The following is a 24,123-nucleotide window of genomic DNA, read 5'->3' on the forward strand; positions in this document are numbered from 1 at the left end:
AAAAGGCAGGATGACAATTTAGGTAAAAAAAGTCAGGATAAACTGATAAAAAAAAAAAGGCAGAACCGAATAGAGTGAAAAATAAAAAGGCAGGACAGAGATTACTATTAAAAAAAAATGCAAGACAAAATTTTTCATCCTAGCCCCCCCATAAAAATCAAATGGTAGCTCCCTTATTGGATTTTCATTTCCTTATTCGATTTCCATTTCCTTATTCGATTTTCATTTCCTTATTCGGTTTCTTTTTCCTTTTTCAATATTCATTTCCTTTTCCGGTTTCTATTTCCTTATTCGGTTTCTATTTCCTAATTGGATTTTCGTTTCCTTATTTGATTTCCATTTCCTTATTCGATTTTCATTTCCTAATTCGGTTTCTTTTTCCTTTTTCAATATTCATTTCCTTTTTCGGTTTCTAGTTCCTTATTCAGTTTCTATTTCCTTATTGGATTTTCATTTCCTTGTTCAATTTCAATTTCCTTATTCGGTTTCTTTTTCCTTATTCGGTTTCTTTTTCCTTATGCGGTTTCTTTTTCCTTTTTCAATATTCATTTCCTTTTTCGGTTTCTAGTTCCTTATTCAGTTTCTATTTCCTTATTGGATTTTCATTTCCTTATTCAATTTCAATTTCCTTATTCGGTTTCTTTTTCCTTATTCGTTTTCTTTTTCCTTATTCGGTTTCTTTTTCCTTATTCGGTTTCTTTTTCCTTTTTCAATATTCATTTCCTTTTTCGGTTTCTGTTTCCTTATTCGGTTTCTATTTCCTTATTCGGTTTCTATTTCCTTATTTGGTTTCTATTTCCTTATTGGATTTTCGTTTCCTTATTCGATTTTCATTTCCTTATACGATTTTCATTTCCTTATTCGGTTTCTTTTTCCTTTTCCAATATTCATTTCCTTTTTCGGTTTCTATTTCCTTTTTCGATTTTCATTTCCTTATTCAGTTTCCATTTCCTTTTTCTATTTCTAGGATGAAATTTGAAAAAAATAGGCAGGACAGGAGTTTTGAGTTAAAAAAAAAGGCAGGATGAGACACTTTGCAAAAAAAAAAAGGCAGGATGACAATTTAGGTAAAAAAAGTCAGGATAAACTGATAAAAAAAAAAGGCAGAACCGAATAGAGTGAAAAATAAAAAGGCAGGACAGAGATTACTATTAAAAAAAAATGCAAGACAAAATTTTTCATCCTAGCCCCCCCATAAAAATCAAATGGTAGCTCCCTTATTGGATTTTCATTTCCTTATTCGATTTCCATTTCCTTATTCGATTTTCATTTCCTTATTCGGTTTCTTTTTCCTTTTTCAATATTCATTTCCTTTTTCGGTTTCTATTTCCTTATTCGGTTTCTATTTCCTAATTGGATTTTCGTTTCCTTATTTGATTTCCATTTCCTTATTCGATTTTCATTTCCTAATTCGGTTTCTTTTTCCTTTTTCAATATTCATTTCCTTTTTCGGTTTCTAGTTCCTTATTCAGTTTCTATTTCCTTATTAGATTTTCATTTCCTTATTCAATTTCAATTTCCTTATTCGGTTTCTTTTTCCTTATTCGGTTTCTTTTTCCTTATTCGTTTTCTTTTTCCTTATTCGGTTTCTTTTTCCTTATTCGGTTTCTTTTTCCTTTTTCAATATTCATTTCCTTTTTCGGTTTCTGTTTCCTTATTCGGTTTCTATTTCCTTATTCGGTTTCTATTTCCTTATTTGGTTTCTATTTCCTTATTGGATTTTCGTTTCCTTATTCGATTTTCATTTCCTTATACGATTTTCATTTCCTTATTCGGTTTCTTTTTCCTTTTCCAATATTCATTTCCTTTTTCGGTTTCTATTTCCTTTTTCGATTTTCATTTCCTTATTCAGTTTCCATTTCCTTTTTCTATTTGTAGGATGAAATTTGAAAAAAATAGGCAGGACAGGAGTTTTGAGTTAAAAAAAAAGGCAGGATGAGACACTTTGCAAAAAAAAAAAGGCAGGATGACAATTTAGGTAAAAAAAGTCAGGATAAACTGATAAAAAAAAAAAGGCAGAACCGAATAGAGTGAAAAATAAAAAGGCAGGACAGAGATTACTATTAAAAAAAAATGCAAGACAAAATTTTTCATCCTAGCCCCCCCATAAAAATCAAATGGTAGCTCCCTTATTGGATTTTCATTTCCTTATTCGATTTCCATTTCCTTATTCGATTTTCATTTCCTTATTCGGTTTCTTTTTCCTTTTTCAATATTCATTTCCTTTTCCGGTTTCTATTTCCTTATTCGGTTTCTATTTCCTAATTGGATTTTCGTTTCCTTATTTGATTTCCATTTCCTTATTCGATTTTCATTTCCTAATTCGGTTTCTTTTTCCTTTTTCAATATTCATTTCCTTTTTCGGTTTCTAGTTCCTTATTCAGTTTCTATTTCCTTATTGGATTTTCATTTCCTTATTCAATTTCAATTTCCTTATTCGGTTTCTTTTTCCTTATTCGGTTTCTTTTTCCTTATGCGGTTTCTTTTTCCTTTTTCAATATTCATTTCCTTTTTCGGTTTCTAGTTCCTTATTCAGTTTCTATTTCCTTATTGGATTTTCATTTCCTTATTCAATTTCAATTTCCTTATTCGGTTTCTTTTTCCTTATTCGTTTTCTTTTTCCTTATTCGGTTTCTTTTTCCTTATTCGGTTTCTTTTTCCTTTTCCAATATTCATTTCCTTTTTCGGTTTCTATTTCCTTTTTCGATTTTCATTTCCTTATTCAGTTTCCATTTCCTTTTTCTATTTCTAGGATGAAATTTGAAAAAAATAGGCAGGACAGGAGTTTTGAGTTAAAAAAAAAGGCAGGATGAGACACTTTGCAAAAAAAAAAAGGCAGGATGACAATTTAGGTAAAAAAAGTCAGGATAAACTGATAAAAAAAAAAGGCAGAACCGAATAGAGTGAAAAATAAAAAGGCAGGACAGAGATTACTATTAAAAAAAAATGCAAGACAAAATTTTTCATCCTAGCCCCCCCATAAAAATCAAATGGTAGCTCCCTTATTGGATTTTCATTTCCTTATTCGATTTCCATTTCCTTATTCGATTTTCATTTCCTTATTCGGTTTCTTTTTCCTTTTTCAATATTCATTTCCTTTTTCGGTTTCTATTTCCTTATTCGGTTTCTATTTCCTAATTGGATTTTCGTTTCCTTATTTGATTTCCATTTCCTTATTCGATTTTCATTTCCTAATTCGGTTTCTTTTTCCTTTTTCAATATTCATTTCCTTTTTCGGTTTCTAGTTCCTTATTCAGTTTCTATTTCCTTATTGGATTTTCATTTCCTTATTCAATTTCAATTTCCTTATTCGGTTTCTTTTTCCTTATTCGGTTTCTTTTTCCTTATTCGTTTTCTTTTTCCTTATTCGGTTTCTTTTTCCTTATTCGGTTTCTTTTTCCTTTTTCAATATTCATTTCCTTTTTCGGTTTCTGTTTCCTTATTCGGTTTCTATTTCCTTATTCGGTTTCTATTTCCTTATTTGGTTTCTATTTCCTTATTGGATTTTCGTTTCCTTATTCGATTTTCATTTCCTTATACGATTTTCATTTCCTTATTCGGTTTCTTTTTCCTTTTCCAATATTCATTTCCTTTTTCGGTTTCTATTTCCTTTTTCGATTTTCATTTCCTTATTCAGTTTCCATTTCCTTTTTCGATATTCAAATTTTGAAAAATTTTACAAGTCCAAACTGATTTTTTTTTCTCCTTCAAAATTTTTTTTCCTCAAAATTTTTTTTCCTCATTATTTTTTTCCTCAAATTTTTTTTCCTCAAAATTTTTTTTCCTCAATTTTTTTTTCCTCAAAATTTTTTTTCCTCAAAATATTTTTCCTCAAGTTTTTTTCGTTTCCTTATTCGTTTTCTTTTTCCTTTTTCGATTATATATAGTATAACTAATCGCCGTATTTGTATATAAAAAATAAGACAACGCGTGACCGAACGACGCATGGATTAAACGAGCTGATATTGATGTCTCGGGATGATACGAAATATGATACGGATTTTGCCATGTATTATACGCTTTATTATATACTTAGTAGTAAATACAGATAAATTGTATGTGTAATACAATCATTGACAAGTCTGCTGTATCAGCCACCCGTGATGATATCGATATCAGCACGGTTGAAAAAGCTTTATCACACCTTTAATCTATATGACGTCACGTCATCGATTGCAGTCACTGTTGCAAAGGCTTTATCAAACCCCTTATCTGTATGACGTCATGTCAAACCTATAATCTGTATGACGTCATTTTAAACCTCATATGTATGACGTCATGTCACATAAAAAAATCTACGTGAAGTTTATGTATATAATAAAGTGTATATAATATGGCTTTTCAATATCACACACCGTATCAACCCTCAACCAATATAATCCCTCGAGCAGAGCTCTTGGGATTATATTGGTGTCTCGGGTTGATACGGATGTGATATTGAAAAAGCCATATGATATTCTCTATTTATCATATGTTTCAACAGAAGAGTATTATATGAACTGTTTTCTGTTCCATAGCAGGGGTGTGATAAAGGGTAGGGGTGTGATAAAGGGTATGCGATAAAGGGTAAGGGTGTGATAAAGGGTATGCGATAAAGGGTGCGAACCAAAGTTGCGCGATACGGATTAAACAGCAGGCTATTTATCAAACATGCAAAACTACTGTATTTACTACTAAACATATGATAAAAGGATATATTGACCTGAAAGAAGTATATTGACTGAGAACGTAGTCCGAGGTCGATATACTTCTTTGGGTCGATATATCCTGTATTGACCTCATACAAAGGCTATATTTGTTATATTATTAATTTCCGACCATATTTGTATCAAAATCGTCATTTGATTTTGTTGGAATTTTATAGATATCATATTGTCTCCTTAACAATACAAAATATTAGTTGTTATTTCAATTGCTTTTTTTTGTTTGTTTGTCATCTTAAGTATTTGAAGATTTTTTCCGTCAAATAATCGATCACAGATATCATCTGTTTCAAAACGTTAAAGATCGTTTAACAATATCCTGAAATTCAATACATGACGTCACAAAGTTTATCGGTTTTTATATTTTCTAAAAATAACCGTGCAATATGCTTTTTGCCGTACAATATGCTTTTTGCTATCCGCCGTTTTCTCTCTACCTTCGAAAATATAGTTTAACATGTGACTCTCCCTAAACGAATCAAATTTGTTAAAATATACAAATTAATAATATTATTCCGTATCATGTCTTTGTGACGTCAAATACGTTGACCCGGCCTTAATAACTTTGACCCTGACATATCAGCGACTTCATAATGTTTGAACCGACGTTAATAACTTTGACCCGAACTTATCAAGTCATCTTTTGTGTGCTGGTGAAACAAAGAAAACACTTCCGAAACACGCAAATATAGCCCGATAAATCGATTATCAGATTATCTGCATATTGATATTGTAAAATATCAGCTGCTTGACATTATATGAAGGCTAGTTGATCTCGTTCGCTACGCTCACTCGACAAAAAGCTTCATATTATGTCTCGCAGCTGATATTTTACGATATCAACATGCAGATAACCTGATAATCGGTACTTATTGTATGACGTCAGATAGTGAAATAACCACGTTTATTTCACATGTGAAATTATCGGTTTTTATTTAACTGGGAAATCAATGTAATTCATTGCAACCAATGTAATAACATTCCTTATTCGGTTTCTTTTTCCTTATTCGATTTTCATTTCCTTATTCGGTAACTTTTTACTTATTCGGTTTCTATTTTCTTATTTGGTGTCTATTTCCTTATTCAATTTTCATTTCCTTATTCGGTTTCTATTTCCTAATTCAATTTTCATTTTCTTATTCGGTAACTTTTTCCTTATTCGATTTTCATTCCTTGTTCGGTTTCTATTTCCTTATTGGGTTTTTATTTCATTGTTATAATATTAGATTTCCATTTCCTTATTGGGTTTCTATTTCTTTATTCAGTTTCTATTTCCTTATTCAATTTTCCGCATTTCCTTATTACTCTTTATCGTTAAAAAAGGGTTCACCAATTCAGACAAAAATGAGATCTTTCTAGTATACAATGAAAAACGAACTGGAAAGTCTATATGAGACATCAAAATGTTGTAACAGAGGCGGATCCAGAAGGGGGTTTCGGGGGCTGGAACCTCCCTTTTTCGGCCGATCAATGCATTTGAATAGGGACATATAGTTGGAACCCGCTCCCTTTTTAAAATGGCTGGATCTGCCCCTGTATAAGATGTGCATTTATAAGCTGTTTCGTAAGAACAAATGTCCCTACGTAACAATACATGATAGATTATGAAATGCCAGCGTATTCCCGATTTTGATATTACATGCCCCGTTTTTTACTCCTTTTACAGAAGCGACAAATGACAACCTCAGTAGCCAGGTCAATAATTTTCTATATATAGATCGGAATTCCTTCTAGGTTTTTAAAAGACTCTGATTAATATCGGTTAGGGAAATTTTTTCCGGAACTTTATATAAATAAAAAAAGAATAGGATATAGATAGCAATTATCGTGACTAAGTGATGGAAACATCGGGTTATTCAATGAAATATGACTTATAGTGGAGGGGGCATTAAGTTTTTCCAGCTTTGTCTGTGTGTATGTACGTACGTCAAGAAATTAGTTTTTGTTCTTTTATCTTGAGTTTGCCTCAACAAAATGTTAAGAAACTTATACACAATCCGTATTACAACAAAATACAGATCACATTTGAATTTTGGTGGCGTCATTTATACCATTCTAGGGTTATGCGCCTTAACAAATTAAAAAAAAAATACTGATTTTTGTGTTTCCGTTTTCTTTCATAAGTTTGCCCGACATCAAAATCAAGACATATACACAATACATTTGCAGTAAAGAAACAGCGTCTTTATTGCTGTTCTCTTGACAAATACATTGAGATCTTTTACACAGAGAAATCATGCTCGTTTCAATGAAAGTTGAAAGACAGTCCCTAGCACCGGTTTGAGCAGAATTGTTTGCTAAAGTCAATATCGCCACAGTTGTATGTGGCATAGAAGACACACATATGCGAGGCAATATGAACAATTTAATATGAACAGCTGGCAAAGGCTATACTTTGCAAAATCTGTCATGGATTGCCCGACTATTTCAATTATACATTAGTATAAAACGAGACACATTTAAAGTGAAATACAGGGTAAGTTACTAGAGGTTGTATGTATATATATAATCCCTCAAAGTGGTATGTACATATGATTAACTAAGAGTGTTCCGTCCTGCCTGTCGGTTTGTCCATAGATCTGGGAAGTACTAGAACACTACATTATGTAGGTGGTCTTTTTACCGGGCACAGAAAAAAATCCATCATACTTGTCATTTTTACCGCGTTGAAGTACGTCCATTATTCATTATTCATTATTCAAAATTCAATAATGAATAATGAACTAGTTCACTATTCACTATTCAATGTTAAGTAATGAATGATGAAATAGTTTAGGTTTCATTATTCAAGTTGGAGCGGTGAATAGTGAAATAAAAATAACTGACACTGTAGCTAAATTCCGTATTTTTAAATTCGTCATTTTAGTGTTATCAAACGATCATTCAAATTATTATAAAAAAAACACTCTGTAAATCTTTAATTTCATTTATTTATTTAGTTTCGGAGGATATAAACTTATGGCTTTTTCTTAACTATTTTTAAAAGAAATTCCATGTATGAACAACCTGAATACCAAAACATATATATATATATCAAAATTAAAATACTCTACGTTGTCTTTTTTTATTTTCTCTGGACCTTTGCTATTCTTCATCCTCTGATTAAAGATATAACAAGTTGATTGTGCAGCAATGACCATTAGAGGGGTCACGGAGGACCTAAATGACAAAACACGCGTGAAAATTAAGGAATAGCCAATTTTGAATAATGAAATGGATATTTTGAATAATTGAATGGACTGCTGTTACCCTTCAGCCCCGAATAATAGATAAACCTTATAACTCATTCGTAAGCTTATTAAGAGAGGAGCAAAAGGTATATAGTCAATATGTTCCGCAACGCATATAAGAGGAGTACCGACGGACTTAATATCGAAATACGCGTGAACATTGAGAAATAGCTTATTTTGTATAATGGAACGGACTGCTGCAACCCGTCAGCTCCTAATTACGATAAAAATTATACACCAATAAAAAGCTTATTGATAGAGAAATACACTGATAATAAACAATATGTGCGGCAATGACCATTAGAGGGGTTACGGAGGACCTAAATGCCAAAACACGCGTGAAAATTAGGAAATAGCCAATTTTGAATAATGAAATGGATATTTTGAATAATTGAATGGACTGCTGTGACACTTCAGCCCGTATTTACAGATAAACTTTATACCTCATTCGAAAGCGTATTAAGAGAGGAACAAAAGGTATACAATCAATATATTTCGCAACGTTCATAACAAACGACATTGTGTGTACTCGATTATGCTTTCAAACAACCGTTGCAAGTAGTAACCGTTGCAACGAACGGTTTGTGATTAAGATTTATTTCCCTTGAAATTGCACAGACATAAACAAGCTAAAAATAAAATATTTTCATATTTTTTTCAAATAATCGCCTGTTATACAGATACAACAGTTTAAATTGAATAAGTTGGCAATTTTTTGAAGTAGGCTTTCAAAACCATGATAGAATAAGAGCTATTTTAACATATAAAATCGGCCTTATTGAAAATGTATATTATGATAAACATAAATACAAAACCTTTTTTAATACAAATGTGTAACAATGGTCTTTTAAATTCACAATTGTAATATATATGTTGAAGAATTGAATAAAGATAAAAAAAAAAAAAAAAAAAACAATTGTAATACATCAATTGGATGTTTTAATAGCCAATCAAGGTCGTTAAAAACTTCTAGTTGTTGTATTACAACTGTGAAACAAGGACTGTGAAGGTCTATTAAATTAACCAATTGTGAGTTTCCACTTAAACATAGTACAACATATGCGTACTGCATACGCGAAAGCTGAAACTATGCATTTTATTAGAAACAAATACATATTTAAGATAGATTAAGTCCGATGCCTCGTGTTAAGAGAAAGCCATGCTCTTTGTACGTTAAGAACCCTTACAACAACTCTTTGATGGGTTCGTAGGTTACCTGATGCAAGGCAACATTCATGTCCCTATCCAATATACCCTCATCTTCCTGTGGCAGTCAAAATTTCCCTGATCATCATCCCGGATGGCCTCAATTATTACGAGACCTACCTATTGTATTTATTGTTAAATTGTTCTCGTCCTGAATATTCATGAAATATTTGCCACTGAACATTGAGAAACCAACAATCAATCAATCAATATATTTTCAGCATTTTCAAAATAAATCGTAATACACACGTATGCGATATTTAACCAATAAAGGTGGAAGGAAAGCTTCAATTAAAAGATCGTTTATAAGATATTTAAAGAATACAATGTCAGTACAATTTAATTAATAATTATTCTAGTCTTTTTAATTCTATGATGATTAATTATTTAGTCTAGGATGCATGATTTCGTTTATTATTTGTTTTTGGCTTTGAACTAGCTGTTAATAACTGGAAAAACTCTCAGATATGTACCAGGCCACGTACACTCTGTGTTTTAGCAAGGTGTATTTTTATTTGTATCTCATGATCTGAGTTAAGTCAGGCTTAAGTCTTTTTCAACTTATTTTTATAGTTCGCTCTTATGTTGTACTGTTACACCACTGTCAAAGTTACATGTTTAACGCCGCCACATTATGTATGTATATGTGCCTATCCCAAGTCAGGAAACTGTAAATTAATTCAGTGGTTCTCGTTTGTTGCTGTGTTACATATTGTTTTTCGTTCATATTTTGTACATAAATTAGGCCGTCAGTTTTCTTGTTTGAAATTTGTTAGCACTTGACATTTCGGAGACTTTTAAAGCGGACTATGCGGGATGGGCTTTGTTCAATGTTGAAGGCCGTACGGTGGTCTATTATAGTTGTTTATTTCTGTGTCATTTGGTCTCATGTTGAGAACACATGCACTTGCCTCAGACAAGTGCCTGTGGTGGAGAGTTGTCTCATTGGCAATTATGTCATATCTTCCTTTTTATATTGGTGTTTTTCATCGACGACAGAATAGGCAAATATGTCTTATTTATCAATAAATTGTCAGTTACTTTTATTTGGAATGCATTTCAAGAAAAAAGTCTCAAGTTGTTGATAAAATAAAAACATGAGAAGAGTGTCCTTTTCTCACTGAGTCAATGCAAAATCTCAGGTTTCCAATCATCAAAACAAAATCTTTTGATGAAACGACTGAAATTTATTGTTTAATATTTAATGTCTAATTTCAAAATCATGCAAGAAATAATTATACAATGAAATTAACACAAATTTGACACGTTAACGAATATAGATAAGAAACAAAAGAATAATACCAATACCAATCACAAACGCAAATCTATATTTAGAATATTAAAGTCATGTCAACTCAGTTCGTTTAAGGTCTGTTTGATTCATTCTCTTATGTACCACTAAATAATTTCATAGGGAATCATAAACAAAGTGTTCTAGTTCAAATAAAACGTGAAGCTAGTTTTTTTGCTGATATGCATTTCGATTCTTTTGATGTTATCATGATGAATGAAATGACCTCATTCATTAAATGATTTCTCCAAAACAGCACCAACCGTTGAGTTACGTACCAACCGTACCAGATACGTAGCAAATCGGGAAACCTCTAGTAGAAGAGTACCGACGGACTTAAATATCAAAATACGCATGAACTTTGAGAAATGGCTTATTTTGAATAATTGAACGGACTGCCTTAACCCATCTGCTCATATTATACACCAAATTAAAGCCTATTAGCAGCCGATCAAAATAGCAGCCACTTCAGTTTTTCAAAATTTGAATATCGAAAAAGGAAATCGAAACCGAATAAGGAAATGAAAATCGAAAAAGGAAAAAGAAAACGAATAAGGAAACGAAAAAAAGTCTTCTGAATAAAATTTTGAGGGAAAAAAAATTTTGAAAGAAAAAAATATTCAGTTTGGAATTGTAATATTTTTTTAAAATTTGAATATCGAAAAAGGAAATGGAAACTGAATAAGGAAATAGAAACCGAATAAGGAAATGAAAATCGAATAAGGAAAAAGAAACCGAATAAGGAATGATAATCGAAAATGGAAAAAGAAAACGAATAAGGAAACGAAAAAAAAATTTTGAAGAAAAACTTTTTGAGGAAAAATATTTTGAGGGAAAAAAAATTTGAGGAAAAAAAAATTGAGGAAAAAAAAATTTGAGGAAAAAAAATTTTGAAGGAAAAAAAAAATTCAGTTTGGACTTGTAATATTTTTCAAAATTTGAATATCGAAAAAGGAAATGGAAACCGAATAAGGAAATGAAAATCGAAAAAGGAAATAGAAACCGAATAAGGAAATAGAAACCAAAAAAGGTAATGAATATTGAAAAAGGAAAAAGAAACCGAATAAGGAAAAAGGAACCGAATAAGGAAAAAGAAACCGAATAAGGAAATGGAAATTGAATAAGGAAATGAATATTGAAAAAGGAAAAAGAAACCGAATTAGGAAATGAAAATCGAATAAGGAAATGGAAATCGAATAAGGAAACGAAAATCCAATTAGGAAATAGAAACTGAATAAGGAAATAGAAACCGAAAAAGGAAATGAATATTGAAAAAGGAAAAAGAAACCGAATAAGGAAATGAAAATCGAATAAGGAAATGGAAATCGAATAAGGAAATGAAAATCCAATAAGGAAATAAAAACTGAATAAGGAAATAGAAACCGAATATGGAAATATTGAAAAAGGAAAAAGAAACCGAATAAGGAAATGAAAATTGAATAAGGAATTGAAAATCGAATAAGGAAATGAAAATCGAATAAGGAAATAGAAACCGAATAAGGAAATAGAAACCGAAAAAGGAAATGAATATTGAAAAAGGAAGAAGAAACCGAATAAGGAAAAGAAAATCGAATAAGGAAATGAAAATCGAATAAGGAAATGGAAATCGAATAAGGATGATAATCGAAAAAGGAAAAAGAAAACGAATAAGGAAATGAAAAAAAATTAGAAGAAAAACTTTTTGAGGAAAAATATTTTGAGGAAAAAAAAAATTTGAGGAAAAGAAATTTTGAGGGAAAAAAAATTGAGGAAAAAAAAATTTGAGGAAAAAAAATTTTGAGGAAAAAAAATTTTGATGAAAAAAAAAAATTTGAGGAAAAAAATTTTGAGGAAAAAAAAATTTTGGGGAAAAAAAAATTCAGTTTGGACTTGTAATATTTTTCAAAATTTGAATATCGAAAAAGGAAATGGAAACCGAATAAGGAAATGAAAATCGAAAAAGGAAATAGAAACCGAATAAGGAAATAGAAACCGAAAAAGGTAATGAATATTGAAAAAGGAAAAAGAAACCGAATAAGGAAAAAGGAACCGAATAAGGAAAAAGAAACCAAATAAGGAAATGGAAATTGAATAAGGAAATGAAAATCCAATAAGGAAATAGAAACTGAATAAGGAACTAGAAACCGAAAAAGGAAATGAATATTGAAAAAGGAAAAAGAAACCGAATAAGGAAAAAGGAACCGAATAAGGAAAAAGAAACCAAATAAGGAAATGGAAATTGAATAAGGAAATGAAAATCCAATAAGGAAATAGAAACTGAATAAGGAACTAGAAACCGAAAAAGGAAATGAATATTGAAAAAGGAAAAAGAAACCGAATTAGGAAATGAAAATCGAATAAGGAAATGGAAATCGAATAAGGAAACGAAAATCCAATTAGGAAATAGAAACTGAATAAGGAAATAGAAACCGAAAAAGGAAATGAATATTGAAAAAGGAAAAAGAAACCGAATAAGGAAATGAAAATCAAATAAGGAAATGGAAATCGAATAAGGAAATGAAAATCCAATAAGGAAATAGAAACTGAATAAGGAAATAGAAACCGAATATGGAAATGAATATTGAAAAAGGAAAAAGAAACCGAATAAGGAAATGAAAATTGAATAAGGAAATGAAAATCGAATAAGGAAATGAAAATCCAATAAGGAAATAGAAACCAAATAAGGAAATAGAAACCGAAAAAGGAAATGAATATTGAAAAAGGAAGAAGAAACCGAATAAGGAAAAGAAAATCGAATAAGGAAATGAAAATCGAATAAGGAAATGGAAATCGAATAAGGATGATAATCGAAAAAGGAAAAAGAAAACGAATAAGGAAATGAAAAAAAATTAGAAGAAAAACTTTTTGAGGAAAAATATTTTGAGGAAAAAAAAATTTGAGGAAAAAAAAATTGAGGAAAAAAAAATTTGAGGAAAAAAAATTTTGAGGAAAAAAAAATTTTGAGGAAAAAAAAAATTTGAGGAAAAAAAATTTTGAGGAAAAAAAAATTTTGGGGAAAAAAAATTTGAAGGAAAAAAAAAATTCAGTTTGGACTTGTAATATTTTTCAAAATTTGAATATCGAAAAAGGAAATGGAAACCGAATAAGGAAATGAAAATCGAAAAAGGAAATAGAAACCGAATAAGGAAATAGAAACCGAAAAAGGAAATGAATATTGAAAAAGGAAAAAGAAACCGAATAAGGAAAAGAAACCAAATAAGGAAATGGAAATTGAATAAGGAAATGAAAATCCAATAAGAAAATAGAAACCGAATAAGGAACTAGAAACCGAAAAAGGAAATGAATATTGAACAAGGAAAAAGAAACCGAATTAGGAAATGAAAATCGAATAAGGAAATGGAAATCGAATAAGGAAACGAAAATCCAATTAGGAAATAGAAACCGAATAAGGAAATAGAAACCGAAAAAGGAAATGAATATTGAAAAAGGAAAAAGAAACCGAATAAGGAAATGAAAATAGAATAAGGAAATGGAAATCCAATAAGGAAATGAAAATCCAATAAGGAAATAGAAACTGAATAAGGAAATAGAAACCTAATAAGGAAATGAATATTAAAAAAGGAAAAAGAAACCGAATAAGGAAATGAAAATCGAATAAGGAAATGGAAATCGAATAAGGATGATAATCGAAAAAGGTAAAAAAAAAACGAATAAGGAAACGAAAAAAAAATTTGAAGAAAAACTTTTTGAGGAAAAACATTTTGAGGAAGAAAAAAATTTGAGAAAAAAAAATTGAGGAAAAAAAATTTGAGGACAAAATTTTTTTGAGGAAATAAAATTTTGAGGAAAAAAAAAATTTTGAGGAAAAAAAAAATTTGAGGAAAAAAAATTTTGAGGGAAAAAAAATTTTGAAGGAAAAAAAATTTTGAAGGAAAAAAAAATTCAGTTTGGACTTGTAATATTTTTCAAAATTTGAATATCGAAAAAGGAAAAAGGAAAAAGGAACCAACTTGTGTCTGGTTCTAGATACTAGCTTTTGGTCATAAAGAAGCTTCTGGCAAAGTTTGGTACACATCAATGATAGTATAAGAAAGTTATTAAAATTTTTAAAACTTTATCCTTAGAGTAAATGTATTGTTTCCTGGCAGAAAAACTAAGTCCATTTACTTACAAGTAAAATACGGAAAAAATGACACACATAGTTTACTTCTGGATACTATCTTATGATCATAAACAAGCTTTTGTCCAAGTATGGTAGCAATCCAGGATAGTTTATTAAAATTTCAAAAACTTTAACCAGAGTGAATATTTGTGGACGATGGAATGTAGGATAGCTATGTCTCGCTTTTTCGACTAAAGTCGAAGGCTCGACAATAAATGAAAGACTTCTGATATCGTTTGTGTATTTGTCTTTGAGAGGATCACAGGTAAAATAAAACGACTAATGTTTGATATCAACATATTTGACTGATCTTCAATAATTGTCATTTTTTCGTATAAAGTAGATCATTAACTGAAGCAATAATATGCATGTAAGAAATCTGTTCCGTAATGAGTCTTGTGGCCTTTGTCTAAAGTCTAAAAGATAATTATTTAGTTTTTATTTGTCAAAATATCAATGCAAGAAGCTGTAATTTCTATTTGCAAATGGAAATATGGTGTTACATACTGGCACACCCGTAATGAAACTTTTATTATTCTAATGTATATTTCAGACTAATGTTAGTTTCCTTTTTGTTATCTTGTCTTGCTTCTGTTTCAAATGACACAAATAAACACTCCTGAAACTCAGAATGTTGCATCTAATGATTAGATAATCACAATATTAACCAAAGTATCCAAACAATCAATAATTAATTTCTGTTGTAAATAAACAAACAACTTATCATCAATAATACAATTTGTAATCAGTCATATGTACCTGTCCGACTCGTACAAATTCAGCCCGTCTTGCTTCTTCTTTCCGCGAACTTTGGACATCTTGGATAACATCACTAAAAGCTCGTCGGTACAACATGTTATTCTACAAAAATACATAATATATATTAACCAATATCTAATGTGTATGCCTTTCGCGGTCTCCGTTTTAATTTGACAATATACAGTTGTCACAAGGGACCTGCAACGTCTGGTGTAAATATATAGCTTCTTGCAAAATGGGAATTTAATAAATATCTGACGTTGTTATGTTAGAAACAATCCGGGTTCAATCAAGTAAAGAAATAACCAGTCCGGTAATATAATTACCTATGTCAGCCTTGCAAAACAAGAAGTAATTTATCATGCCCTTATATCATGTATATTACGATATGTAAAATGATACGTACAATTTTCAGTTTTTCATTTACATTTAGTTTGATCGTTCGTTTTCTGCAGGACAATTAGATTGAAATCACCAATTTACAGAATTAATATAAGTGTCCATATGATTTCTGTTATTTAATTTCAAGGGTACATAACTTATGTTTAATGAGCTGTTCTTTCAAAAAATGCATTTATACATTTATGTAAGCTATTGCTGTATGCTATTGTATATATTTGGCCTAATAAACAGGGAAAGAATAAAATGTGTTCACACTAATTTTGACTAATATATATGTATAAATAGATATTCTGTATTAATTGGTAAAATATATAACTAAGTGTTATTAGAATAGAATTATTAGGAAACAGTTTGTAGGGGCCAGTATAAAAAATGACAATGACCTATTTATATTCCCAATTACTACATCGACCTAGTAACATATATTTAAGTAGTTCACATCAAATTATATCATCTGAGTAATCTAGGTATGTGATTAGTAGAATTAAGTGAAAAGGTATTTATTGAATTGGAATCTTGCCTTTATCTATACCTTGTTAATGGAAATTAATCCCAAATCTTATCATTGTTAACTACATCGTTAATTTTATCAGACATTTCATGTTTAAGGTATTGAATAATAGGAATAGCTCTTTAAAGTTGATGCTTCAAATAACTTTTTATTGTCTCGTTGTTAAATTCAGCTTCGGTCAAACGTACGTAAAGAGTTAATTACTAAAAATTGGGCGAAAGATACCAGATGGACAGTCAAACTCATAAATCGAAAATAAACTGACTACGCCATGGCTAAAAATGACAAATAATAGTACGCATGACACAACATAGAAAACTCAAGACTAAGTAACACGAACCCCACCAAAAACTGGGGGTGATCTCATGTGCTCCGGAAGGGAAAGCAGATCGTGCTCACTAAAATATTCATTTGTTTAAATAATTGAATTGCTGTTATCAATCATTTATATTTAACAAGCATCTGCGTCAGACTAATTCTTCATTATGTGTTTATAAAATTGAACAAACCAGCAAATTCCTTGCTTTGTTAACTTGCTTATAAAAAGGAATATATCGGATCACTATATATAGAAGTTTTTTTATATTATATAAAAGGCAAAGGGCGGTTTATTTCTTTTCAACTCACATATTTTCATTCTGCGCATGGGGAAGTAAAAAGTATAAAAATGTACCATAAATTCCGAATTCTCTTCCTATATAAGAGAAGACACATGATTATGTATTACAACTAAAAACTATACTTAATTAAGTGTTACCTTGTTGATTTCTGACATGTACACTTGGTATAGATTTTTAATTAACATTTCCAACGTTCGTTCTCTCTTTTGTGCAAATAAAGGGTTATTTATTGCCGCCTTTTCACCATTTATTACTGAAATAAAGACAAATCAGAAAATGGAAATGCAATTATTTCAAAATAGTCTTGACTAATGGCCTTTGATCGCCATTAGGATCAGCTTTCTTGTCTGATAGCTAATAACCGATTTACATAAGAATGGATTGTTCATTTCCAAGAATAACTTTGACGAAAGGCTGACTATTTATTTTTGCAAAACTATCAATAAAATAGCAATATATGCAGATAGAACCTTACATCATTATAGACAAATGTTAAACATGACACCTACAAACCTAAAACGTCATGGTAATGTGTCCGTCATATGAAGCGCATCTGTGTTTCAGTTTTAGGGGAAAAAATCAGACATACAAAAATGTTGCTGGAACATGAAGATATTGAAGAATTGATTAAACAAAAGTTGCACATGGTACACTAAAAACACATAATCACACACGTCTCGGTTTTGATGTTTGTTTTATTGTGCGAAACGATTTTATGATTTTGACACTGAAAAGTCAATATTTTTTCATCATAATTACTTACATTTCACAAGTAAAAAATCCCTAAATTCTCGATGGTCGTAAAATGTTGGTGGTGACGGCAGAGGTGGCCCAAATAATGGAACAGATTCTTCTGAAAATACCACGAGCCTACAAAAAATAAAATCATATATTCAATCTTAACTGCAATACACGAGTTTCCACATACCATTTATTTCTTCAATTCTTCATAATTGTAGAAGGGGCCAGCTTACATGCTCATAAAATTTAACAACATGATTTAATATCGGGTTTATTAAGGAATGCATTAATATCTGTGGTGTCAGTTTTGGAATATAAACTGTTTACTTATGGAGCAGTAGAAATCATAAAAAGGTTGTTTGTATGGTTATTGTCAATGTCGTTTGTTTCTGTAATGTTATTTGATAATTTACGTTTGTTGTCCACTTTATTATCCCTATGTGTTGTCTATCTGTATTAATTTAATCTAAGATTCCCAGTAGACCATTGACATCTTCATTTGTTTATTACGAAAAGACACAAAACAACACCATGTTGCAATCGACAACAGAGTCTTGATTGATTTTACACATACAGTTTTACGAACGAAGCACATCTCATACAATAAATCATAATTCTAATTTGATTTTCGAATCTGTATTATCTTCAATATATTGGTCCGTTGTAATTTCCCCCTGCTTCATACTTCAATAGACCACGTTTAGACAATCCTACGTTCGTTAACTAATTTGAAAACCGTGTCGACGTCATTGCGATAGAGTCATGGACGATGCACATGTATAAGGGTTTGTTGCAATGTAAAATGAAACTATTTGGGGGGAAAATTATTAGAATGAACAAATCTTTTAAACAGTGTACTTTAGTTCAACGGCACAGTTTACACATCAATAACTTCTAGAATCAGTGTGTTTAATCATAAAATGTCTTCAGAATTATTGACATGTAATGAAGTGATAACGAAAGACAATTACAAATTTGCAACAGTCCAAGGATCAATCGAATATACATAAAGATTTAAACAGTGAAATTTGATTGTATAAAATAGATGCATGATGGTTATCTTATAATACCAATACAATAAACGTCTTGTTTCGGCTATAAAGTTGTTTGTGTGAATTTATGTCATTATGAAATAGGGTCTGAATGTTTTTCTTCATCGATTAGGGAATAACAGCAAAACACAAAAGAATAAACTCTTGCCTATAGTTATAATGATTACAATGCAAAACAAGTAAAGATCAATAGGTGTTAACTTATCTTAGAGTACATATTGAAGATAATATTTTATTAAGATGAATAGCCTATAACACTTAAAAGCAAGATACAAGTTGGGTCATCAACACTAGAAAGGGTAATGCTGAATTCTATTTGTGTTAAATCCCTTTGTATCATAAAATAAAATCTATAATAATGCTTTTTTATTATAAGATTTTTCATTCCCGAAGACGTGAAAATTCAAATTGCTAAAAACATTACACAAATCAATTCACAAAAAGTTACAAAAATATGGTTATTATTAGCTGTACACGGTGTATTATTCTGATGTCGTCGTTGAGAAATAGGTTTAAAAGGTTTGACCGGGATTAGTAAAAATCATCTCTAGGAAAATTGTATATCAAAAGTTATTGTGAAATTGAATTTACGTAACCATCCCATCTTGAACAAGATAGATCGGATCCCATTGGGAAATTGTCAGGTTGTTTATGTTCCTGTCAATAACCTTGTTATCAGCTATTGAACCGAATAGGCTATTATGACTTCTCCGTGTCCTTATTTACACAGGTTTTCTTTCTTCTTTATTCGTTTAGAAGCATGTGATATAGTGCAATTGCCTAGCATATCTCGTGTTAATTTTTCATTTAACTCAAAAGCTAAAGTCTATAGACGGATTTTTACCACAAGTCCATAACTTTTGCAGCCAGATATAGGTAGCATTTTTTTCATTTCAAATTCAATTTCACCGCCCCAATCTGTAGTTTTTCTATCAGACAAATTCTTATTGATGTCCGACTGAAAATTAGATTACCGGTAATAGACACAAAACAACCAGCTGCACTAAATTGCAAAACGGTTAAAGACATGTCATAATTTGCATAATCAATCAAGTTTTATTTTTCTTGTCGGATTCTGTACTATTAGCTTGAAGCCAAAATTTGTTTTCTTTCGATTAACCGATTAAACGAGTTCTATTACAACAGAAATTTGTTGTTAAAATTTCTGAAGGTTTTAGTAGAATTCCTTTGAATATATTTGTATGGCAAGATACCATTAAAACTGTCGGAATAGGGCGAATCGATATAATAAAACAAATCAATTTTTTACCTTGAAATTGCAATAGCATGATGGATTTATAAAAAAAAGTTCAGAAATTTGAGAACCCCATCGCTTTACTTGATTTACTGGATACATATGTACTAGCATTGCTGGTTTGTTAATCAGTTTATAAAACTTTCATTATATTTTGACTGTATAGAAAAAAGTAAAAACACAAAAATACTGAACTCCGAGGAAAATTCAAAAAGGAAAGTTCCAAATCAAGTGGCAAAATCAAAAAAAGTTCAAACACATCAAACGAATGGATAACAACTGTCATATTCCTGACTTGGTACAGACATTTTCTTATGTAGAAAATGGTGGATTGAACCTGGTTTTATAGCTAGCTAAACCTTTCACTTTTATGACAGTCGGATTAAATTCCATTATATTGTCAACGATGCGTGAACAAAACAAACAGACACAATAGATAAAAATGTCAAAAATAGGGGTACAGCAGTCAACATTGTGTTATCATCTTAAGCGCATATAAATTTTCTTCTGCAATATCATATAACTAATGGTAGATTACTGTTAAAATATTATAAAAATTAGAAAAGTAGATTGGTGATTCTCTAGAGTAAAATTTATCTAGTATTAAATGATTCGGTAATGGCATGATTAAGTAACAATATATATAATAAATTTGCATGTTAACAAACTTTTGATTTTTATATTAGGAACAAGTGTTGTAATTTTAAATTACAGAGGTAAATTTTCTTAGTTTTCTTGAGAAGTGGCCGAATCTATTAGTATTATTATAAAAGACACGAAATAAAGAAGTGCTGATTCTTAATTGATGCAATATTAACGAGACATTTTGAATCCAGTTATTTCAAATCGGTCTTGTTATATTGAATACAATTTAAAACATACTAGAACAAATGTTAACACATAATTGTGGTGCATGATACGATGATAACTACTATAGATAAATGGTTACCTGTAACTGTTATCCTGTTTACAATATACAACAACTGCAAATATATCTGTAACGCTAAGGAAATTTAAATTTTTTTATTTTTCCTTTCTATTAAGGCAAGAATAACTTATTAGCATAATGTTACAATATTCTCAAATATTTGAAAACCTTTTTTAAATTATGTGAATCCTTTTGTTCTACCGCGTTCCTTACGTCGTAACTACAATCCCCTTCCCTTACATGAATGTGACCTACCGAATTAGACTATTTACCGGATTTGTTATCACATAAGCTTACCCGTCCGGAGCACCTGAGATAACCCCTAGTTTTTTGGTGGGGTTCGTGTTAATTATTCTTTAGTTTTCTATGATGTGTCGTGTGTGCTGTTGTTTGTTTGTCTTTTTCATTTTTAGCCATGGCGTTGTCAGTTTGTTTTAGATTTATGAGTTTGACTGTCCCTTTGGTATCTTTCGTCCCTCTTCTATAATTCGACTGGTAAATTCAGTACTGTTCAGACAACTATCTTGCAGTCAATTTAGTACTGTTAAGTAGTTTTCAACAATCATATTGAGTGTTCATGTGTACTGGTATATAAGTCGTAACATAAACTAACATATCTCAATTGATTGCACTGGAATTGTCTCAACAGTACTTAATTAACCGCAGTAAAAAGTTCCTGGAAGACTGACAATGACTGAATAATTCATGGTCTAGTCTTTTAACAGCCGTTCAGATCAAAACAACAATATCAAATCAAAATTGATTAACCAATGAGGGAGTAACATGTTTATCATTCCGTTTGGAATTTGCAATGTTGCTTTTCGGTTTGTAAAGAAATGGTCATAAAAATATCTCCTGATTTTGCAAATGATATAAAAGTTTTTTTTTGAGAAATTCAGGAGAATCAGGAGTCGGAATTGACTTTAAATGATAGAAAGCAATTTCGTCTGACAGTACTAGTATCCGATATGTAATTCAGAATTGTGACTCAGACTGCCGAAAAAATCCTTGACAATTACAAAATATTGACAGTTTCTTCATCTTGTGTTATGACTCATTAGGAATCGAAAAGCATTAAATAAACAATGAACTCTCGATGAACCTTCAGAATGTCGAATAATAAAACCGAAAACATTTATATTTCTTAAACTGCACGTCAAAACAAATGTCGTGATTATAACTGTTGTTAATCATGCTACTTTTGTATTAGGTTTAAAATAATTTCTCCCAGCAAAGATCAACAAATGAATCATTTACAGAACAAAAATCTTCTATGAGTATTTTGTGTACTGTTAAATGGTCAAGAGTTTCTTTCAAAGACGTATTAAGACAATAGGCATACACAAATACATTCAAATAAAGGCAACAGTAGTATACCGCAAAACAAGAGACCAGTAAATCAAGATATTTTCATATCGCTTAAACAGATTAATTAAAAAAAGTATAGTTTTGGCTAAAATTGTATGAACGGGCTAATGAGAAGTCGCAATTTAATGAATACGATGGATACTTTCCCCCATTTTCAAATACACTCCACATTTTTATATACTTATTTCACAAATTCTGTGCAAATTTTAAAGCGAAAAATATCACGTTTTAGATTTTAAGATGCAGTTTAAGGAGATTTTAAGATACAGTTTAAGGAGTTCTTAATGCTTACATCGAATATCATAAAAATCCGAACTGCCTCCTAAAGTATTATTACATGTAATTAACTATGACAAAATTACACTAAAAGCCATATGAAACCTCAAATCAAAAAAAAAAATAATGCATATGTTTTTTTTATAACTCCATGGATAGTTTTCATTATAAAACTTATTTACATATATTTTTTTCTGAAGAAAATTCTTTAATTTATTCATATTTAGAAGAAGTTTACTTTATTTCAATTGCTTCCTTTCAGCAATTCCCCCGACATATTTTCCGTATGCAAAGTGACCTCAGTGTGACCCACCTCGTAAAAATCCGGTTATCACAATACGCATGGATGTCCTTAAAATAAACTATTATCTGAATTTACTGTTAAACACGTGCTCAATTTCCGTGCTTTTTGGTCGATTTTTTGTCGATTGTTGACAAACAGGTGACAAACGTTAAACTTCTGCTTCAAAACAAGAACTTTAATTACCTGCCATATTTTCACAACAACACTGGCCGATTGAAAAAAAATGACGATTATACAAAATTTACACGAAAAAAGAAGGCTAAGTTTATGATGTTTGTATGTATTGGTTCAAGAATTGGAAGAACATTAATTTTTACCGGTCACTCGTTTTTTATGACTTTAAAAGAACATAGTACTTTGATCGTCAATTAATAGTATTAGACATTTCCGATTACGAACTTTCTATTTTCATGCTTAAATCTATGATCTTTGACGGTTTTTGTTTTAAATCATAGATACTAGAACGTCATTTGACCTCATATTTCCATGACAATTACTAGGATGAAAATATCACTAACAAATATTCGGATCAAAATAAGAAAATGATTGAATGAAACACCATGGATGAGATATGAACTTTTTGGTAATCACATAGAATAAGAAAGTTATTATCTCAAAACTGCGTCTGTCAAAGAGGACGAAATTTATGAATTTGTTTTCGTTTGTAAAAGTCATTTTTATATTTGTTTGACTTAAAAACAAGATAACAAGCAGAATTTATGGTTTATACAGACACATATGTAAGGAAAGATATATGACGAGAATAGAAATTATACCACATCTCCTTATTTTCATATAAGATTACACTACTGAACTAAAATCAATTGATAACATAAGCGAATCAAATAAATAGTTTTGGTTTAATAAGATAATTATCAACACAGGTACCAATGCTATACAATAAATACAACTATCACTGCTTTCAAATAACATGAGGTTTCGTGTACTTTTAACATGTACCTTTAACACCAAAGACATTAAAAACAATTTATGTAAAATCAAACTCACAAATTATACTTTTTGGTAATAGAATTGTCACAAACAATTACGCATGAAGTTAATACATTAATAAACGTGTTTTACATTTAATATGAATTACAAGTAATAAAGGATGCATATTATCAGAATAATATCTGAATGATTTGATTTGTAAATGCGGCCTTTCACGTAAAACTTAACATAAACTAATTTTGATATTCATTTAGGTTATTATGTTTATATATCAACAAACTAAATTAATAACTCTACATCCACTACAATGTTTGGGGGAGTAATACATTGGATCGTTTTAATATAATGAAATACAAATAAACGAAATGCAATTTTGTGGGAATTTTGCGAAAATGTAAATTTGAGATTTCTAGCTGTTATTGTT

The 24,123-nt window shown here is 30.2% G+C and overlaps 1 protein-coding gene across 4 annotated transcripts in view; it reads right to left on the bottom strand.

The window, feature by feature from the left end:
- Positions 1-24,123, bottom strand: part of LOC143062745 (GTPase-activating Rap/Ran-GAP domain-like protein 3) — a 126,286-nt gene that overhangs the window by 22,239 nt on the left and 79,924 nt on the right. For all 4 annotated transcript variants that reach the window (XM_076234510.1, XM_076234512.1, XM_076234513.1 and 1 more), the window contains exons 12-15: positions 20,822-20,867; positions 17,588-17,694; positions 16,962-17,077; positions 15,292-15,393 (exon numbers count right to left, since the gene is read on the bottom strand). In XM_076234510.1, coding sequence (XP_076090625.1) covers positions 15,292-15,393; positions 16,962-17,077; positions 17,588-17,694; positions 20,822-20,867 — 371 coding nt within the window. The remainder of the gene's footprint in view (positions 1-15,291; positions 15,394-16,961; positions 17,078-17,587; positions 17,695-20,821; positions 20,868-24,123) is intronic.

The sequence above is a fragment of the Mytilus galloprovincialis genome, chromosome 2, assembly GCF_965363235.1.
Source record: "Mytilus galloprovincialis chromosome 2, xbMytGall1.hap1.1, whole genome shotgun sequence".
Classification (NCBI taxonomy): Eukaryota; Metazoa; Mollusca; class Bivalvia; order Mytilida; family Mytilidae; genus Mytilus; species Mytilus galloprovincialis.